The sequence below is a fragment of the Festucalex cinctus genome, chromosome 16, assembly GCF_051991245.1.
Source record: "Festucalex cinctus isolate MCC-2025b chromosome 16, RoL_Fcin_1.0, whole genome shotgun sequence".
Lineage (NCBI taxonomy): Eukaryota > Metazoa > Chordata > Actinopteri > Syngnathiformes > Syngnathidae > Festucalex > Festucalex cinctus.
The window spans coordinates 4397501-4403627 of NC_135426.1; the positions used below are offsets into that span (position 1 = coordinate 4397501).

Consider the following 6127-nt stretch of genomic DNA (forward strand, 5'->3'; position numbering starts at 1 on the left):
CGCGATCCGTCCGAATCTTTACTGTGCACATCCGCCAAGCGTCTTTGTGTTCACAGGATCAAACGGGACCCGACGCCCGAGGCCACCGCCCACTCACCCAGGGTCGGGACTCCTACAGCCCCAACCGCTATTCACCGCCCCCCATTAGTGGTGGCAACAGGTAAGTCTTTGATGACACTGCGTATGAGCCATGATGCTGACGCGGCATCTGGCCAGGTATCGAGGACGCCCCACAACCCCGTCCGGAGGACATGAGGTGGAGGAAGAGAAGAAGGTGTACCCAGAGTCAGGCGGATGTTCGTACGGCGCTGGAGAATTGGTAAACCAAACTTATGAGAGACAAACATTTTTGTATGATAAAACTGAAAACAGCAGAGGCCCCAGAATTGAGCCCTGTGGAACATCATATGTAACGTTATACATGCAAATTGACATTTCGCATATTCGTCCGGCCACTTTGGTCACAGTGATGGCCAAGTGGGGCATTATCATACGAGTCGGGTGCGTTCCTTGACCTCCGCAAGAGGTCAAATCGAACCCAGGTTTAAGAAGCGCTGGTTTCGATACTATTCATGATTATGCTCTGCCCGACCCCTCACCAGGGTGTGTTGTGCCCGACCGGCTGTGAGCTGAAGACTGCGCTGCTCAAACAGGAGAAGAGCGTCACGACGGTAAGTCTACACAGGAGTTTCCCAACCTTAATTGTGCTCACGGTAGACCACCAAACAAAAATGAACAAAGCTATATTATTTGTAGTTCAAAAATAAAAAAATTCAGACCACTAAAGTGAAGTTGGATAACTAGCAGCGGCACTTTGGTGAGGAGTTACTGCGATATTGTGAAAATTTTTAGTGGGCAGAGCCTCCAAACAGCCCCCTCATCCAACCCGCCGCCTTCCTATTTGTTCCAGAGCATCAACGAGTTGAGGCCTCTGGTGGATGAGCTGTCACGTTCGTCCAACGTCGTCTACAACTTTGCCACCGACATGTCCTCCTCGCTCACCGAGCGCCAGCGAATCATCGGAGGTTGGTGACGCCGCTCGCGCATGTTATAATGTACCTCTTCAAAAAAAAAAAAAAAGAAAAAAAAAAAAAATAAATAAAAAAAAAAAAATAATGTACCTCTTGCGTTCCCCGAGTCCCAATCGTGCACTTCCTCCTCCCGCAGATAACGGGCGTGTGGTCAGTCAGTTCACGAGTCAGGTGGAGGAACAGCATGCTTTCATCAAGGAGACGGTCGACACCGTGTTTCCCTCCACCATTCGGGTCCTGCAGGTGGGCGGCACACAACGTGCATTGATGGCAATTAGCACCATTGTTGCTATATATTATTAGGGCCCAACCGATTAATCGGCTGATTATTTGACCTTCAAACATCGGCCAAAACAATCGGCCAATTGGGCCAAATAGAAGAAAACCGAAGTTTCAGACGCTGTGAAAGTACCCTGAATGCACCATTTTTCTTGTGTAGCATTAGCAACTTGCAAGTGTGTAGCGTATGTTATTCTGTTGTCCCTAAGTGTCATTTAAGCTGTTTATTAATGATACCGCAGTTGGAGTTAACTGTAAAACTAAATACACAACGTTAAGAATGACATCCACTGTATATTTACATACAAAACATGCTTTGTTTTTAAAACATCTCTAGCTTAGCGCTAACAGCAAGTTAGCAAGTGCTAACCGGAAGTTAGCATTGACTTCAAGTGTTTTTTCTTCGAATAACGAATATCCACACACAAATGTTGTGGGACACATACCCACAGATGAGATAACACTACGCAAAGGCACAAAGTCTTCCCAATGTGTGAAAAACGGGTTATTTTAATAGAATTTAATCACAACTTTCTTCTGTACTCACTTTAAGTGAGTACGCCATGGATGCACAGCACCACACTGCCCCCAAGAGGCCAAAACGCACAGACACACACTCAGTATTTGTTCTTACTGTTTTTTCAGTAGCTATTATTTTAGTTTATTTGATTGTTATTTCACTTTCTTGTTTTTATTTTGTCCTGGTCCTTTCAAGTTTGTCGTAAAGTTGATATTTCAAGGATTCAAAGACTTTCTTTTCTCAAAATTCAAGGACGCAAGCATTCAATGATTTTCTTTTATTTTGTCTTAACACACATTTCCACATGAAATGGCACGAACTACAATCGCCAAGGTCCGAAGTTAGCCCAGTAAGTCCCAGTAAGACTTGTGAAAATAACACAAGATAAAAATATATAAAAGAAAAGGTTAATGCTGTACAGCAGTTGTAAAGTAAAAGAAGAATGGTTTTATTATTGACACATAAATCTACACAATAACTTTGTATATTTGATGGATTTTTTTTTTTTTTTTTAATATGGACTTGTCATTCAAAGCAGATACTCGAAACACCCCATGTTGGCTCGTTGGCAACACTGACAGATTTAGTCATTGTAGTGACAGATTTCACCACCAGGGGGTGTTGTTGTTATACCTATCTATGCAGGGCGTCGTGGACAAGGTCCGTTTGAAGATCGAGAAGCTGGAGAAGGCCATTCAGGCACAGAGGGAGCAGTGCAAGGAGCCGTGCCAGACCAAATGCCCCATCCCTGTGGTGACCGGTGAGAAGAAGAAAAAAAAAAAAAGATGTCAGCGTCATAAAAATCCAAATAAACACTCAAATGTCTTTTTGTACTTTCAGGGAAGGAGTGCGAGGACATCTACCGTCGCGGCGGGAAAGACTCACAGATGTACCTGATCCAACCGGACCCCTTCGCGCCCGCGTACAAAGTCTTCTGTGACCAAAGCACCAATAACGGAGGTAATTCGGGGGGCGGGGTGGGGGAGGAGCCTGGCTCATGAGGAACGTCGTTTCACGTTGGCTCGTTGTTCCACCAGGATGGCTCCTCATCCAGAACCGACTGGACGGTTCTGTGGACTTTGGCCGCCGCTGGGACGAGTACCGGCGCGGTTTTGGGAACATCGCCCTGGACGTGGGCAAGGGTCACTGCGAGACCCCAGGTCAGTTTTTTTTTTTTTTTTTTTTTTTTTTCATTGCATAGAAAGGGAAGCTGACTTGCCGTCGCGTGACAGGTGAATATTGGCTGGGCAATGAGCGTATCAGTCAGCTGACCAAGATGGGCGCGACGGAGCTTCTCTTCGAGATGCAGGATTGGACGGGTGCCAAGGTAAGGGGGGGGCTAATTAATGAACTAATTCACTCCCAGCAGCCATTTTCGCTCCCGGCTGTTTTTGCTGGATTTAGACTGATTTTGCAAGTTACTTGTTTAAAATTAAATAACTCTTAATATGAAAACTACACATAGATCGTTTCTGGGTTGTATGCAGTAAATATACGTAATTTTTACAATGCGCATCCTATTGAACTTAACAAAATAAAAGCATTCGACGTTCTGCAAAGGAGTACAACTGTAACACAATTTAGCAGTAATAAACTGAATAACAATGCATATATTTGCAGGAACTGGGTTGTATTTTACAGTTTGAAAAATATGCATAATTTCACAAGTTACTTCAAGTTAAAAATTAGGATTCTTATTACTCTTATTATGAAAAGAAAAATGCACTGAGCTGTTACCATTGTCTTACAAATGCAATTATTATTATGTTGTAGTGACAGAAAAATGACCAACACAAATCAGTCACACTTGATTTTTTTTTTTACAGTACAGTTTAAATTTTAATTTTTTTTATTGAATTGTTATGAAATTACTTGAATCAATGACTAAAAAAATAAAACCACATTTAAATTAGGAGGAAAAATGTACATTTTATTGTAAATTGAAATATAAAATTTGCGATTAATCATCAGTTAATTACTGAAGTCGTGCGATTAATTCCGATTAAAAATTTTAATCGACTGTCACCTCTTTTCTAGGGATGGAACGATATCCAAACATCACAATATGACGTTATCACGATATAAAGGTCACGATACGATAATTATTACAATAACAAAAACACAAACACACATACACAATATTGTTTTTGTACATTACAGCAATGAAAAATACAAAAATATTCTAAATATTATCTAAAAAAATATTTAAAGGCACTAATACAAGCATTACAATACTGATACTTTATTATTAATAAAATAAATAAATTGATTAAGAATTATTTTAATTAATAAGAAATTAATAAACACAATAAATTGAGTTCCTCCACATATTGACTCTTCACAAGTATATTATGTTCCCCTTCATATGACCATTCGCGTGAATTTGAAACATCGAAGGGCCAAAACATGCCTCGTGAAAATTTTACTGCACTAAAAAACTGGCCACCAGAGGGTGCTAGAAATGCACAAGTGGAAATCAACACGACTTTTTGAACAGATGCGCTGCTTTTAATATGACATGACGACGACGATATATTGTGGCAGTTTTAACATCGCAACATCACGATATTGCCATTATTGTTTCATCCTGACTCTATTCCAAACGCAAAATGTACTTACGGGTGCTCATCAGCCACCGTGTTGCTTTTGCATCCAGGTCCACGCCCAGTACGAACTGTTCACCATGCAAGCCGAGTCGTCCGACTACATGTTGTCAGTGAGTGACTACTCGGGCAACGCCGGCAATTGCCTCCTGGACGGCGCACTGGAACTCTTCGGGGAAAACCGCACCATGACCAGACACAACGGCGCAAAGTTCAGCACCTACGACAGAGACAACGACAACTGGTGGGTGTGGCCACAAAAATAAAATAAAATAAAAATGGCCGACGTTCAGCTCTTTGAACATTTGCGATCGTTGTGACCCCCAGGAACCCCGGCGACCCCTCCAAGCAGTGCGCCAGGGAGGACGGCGGCGGCTGGTGGTACAACCGCTGCCACTCGGCCAATCCCAACGGCCGCTACTATGTGGGCGGAGCCTACACCAAAGGCATGGCCAAGCACGGCACCGATGACGGCATTGTGTGGATGAACTGGAAGGGAAGCTGGTACTCGCTCAAGGCCATCAACATGAAGATACGGCCCGTCTTCGCATCGCGATAACGAAAACGGCGACAACTAACAAGAGACGCTGTCAATAAAACGTCGCGCTTGCTTGGCGAATTGTGTCCTCGCTGATCATTAAACTCGCAACAAGTCAACCCGCACGCTTCCTGTTTTTATTTCATTTTGAGTTTTTCTTTTTTTTGTTAGTTTTAATTAGTTTTCAGTGTGGTTTTGTTAGTTTTTATCATTAATAAATGCTTTATTTTAATTTAGTTTTAGTTCGTTTCAGTATTAGTTTAAAAAAAACAAACGTATTATTTGTGTGCAATATTTAAAAAAACACCACGGGAGTGACATCTTTTCGTGCTTTTCTATTGGTTGCTGCGAGATGACGTCACTTCCGTGTGACACATTTTCAATCGTCCTTATTCCGGTTAATATCAAAATCAATCTACTCAAAATCACATTTAAAATCATCCCCAAAGCATTAAATGCATTAAATTAATTACCAAAGATGAAAAAGAAGGACATTTTTGCTATTATGGTTAGTTTTAGTTAGTTTTGTAAACATAAAATGTAGTTTCAGTTAGTTTGAGGTTTTTTTTAAAAAGCAATTTTGTTCTTTTTTCGTTAACGAAATTGTGTTTTTTTTTATTTTAGTTTTTCCGTTACTTTTAGGTAACTAAAATAACTTGCAGCACACACAGTGAAAGTGTTTGCTGGCGCATTTATAATTCTATCAACTTTATTTCACATTTGGACTGCTAACATTAGCACAGTGCAGATAAATCACAACGAAAAAAAATAATAATTGGGGGCTGTCGTTGGGCTTTCACCAGTGGTGGCTGGTCAACAGAGGCCACTAGAGGCCACCCCACCACCTTTCAAAAAAAAAAAAAAAAAAAAAACTAACAAAAAACATTAAATATTATCCATCCATCCATCTTCTTCCGCTTATCTGAGGTCGGGTCGCGGGGGCAGCAGCTTTGGGAGGGAAACCCAGACTTCCCTCTCCCTAGCCACTTAACCAGCTCCACCGGCGGGATTCCAAGGCGTTCCCAGGCCAGCCGAGAGACATCGGGGCCTATTCACTAAAGGTTTGCGTCGCCTTTGCACCGCGCTAACCGGCAAAAATGGAGCAATTAGGGAGCACCTAATTCACTAAACACGCGCAAATGGGGAAATCCATCAC

General features: G+C 42.0%; 1 protein-coding gene across 1 annotated transcript in view; it reads left to right on the forward strand.

Moving 5' to 3' along the window:
* The window catches only part of fgb (fibrinogen beta chain), a 5404-nt gene extending 314 nt beyond the window's left edge, over positions 1–5090 (forward strand). Inside the window, exons 3-13 of the mRNA XM_077501350.1 lie at positions 57–160; positions 217–319; positions 603–671; positions 911–1025; positions 1168–1274; positions 2476–2590; positions 2671–2790; positions 2868–2990; positions 3063–3157; positions 4487–4677; positions 4761–5090. Of these exons, the coding sequence (XP_077357476.1) occupies positions 57–160; positions 217–319; positions 603–671; positions 911–1025; positions 1168–1274; positions 2476–2590; positions 2671–2790; positions 2868–2990; positions 3063–3157; positions 4487–4677; positions 4761–4992 (1374 nt within the window). The 3' untranslated portion in view covers positions 4993–5090. The remainder of the gene's footprint in view (positions 1–56; positions 161–216; positions 320–602; positions 672–910; positions 1026–1167; positions 1275–2475; positions 2591–2670; positions 2791–2867; positions 2991–3062; positions 3158–4486; positions 4678–4760) is intronic.
* The last annotated feature ends 1037 nt before the right edge of the window (positions 5091–6127 follow it).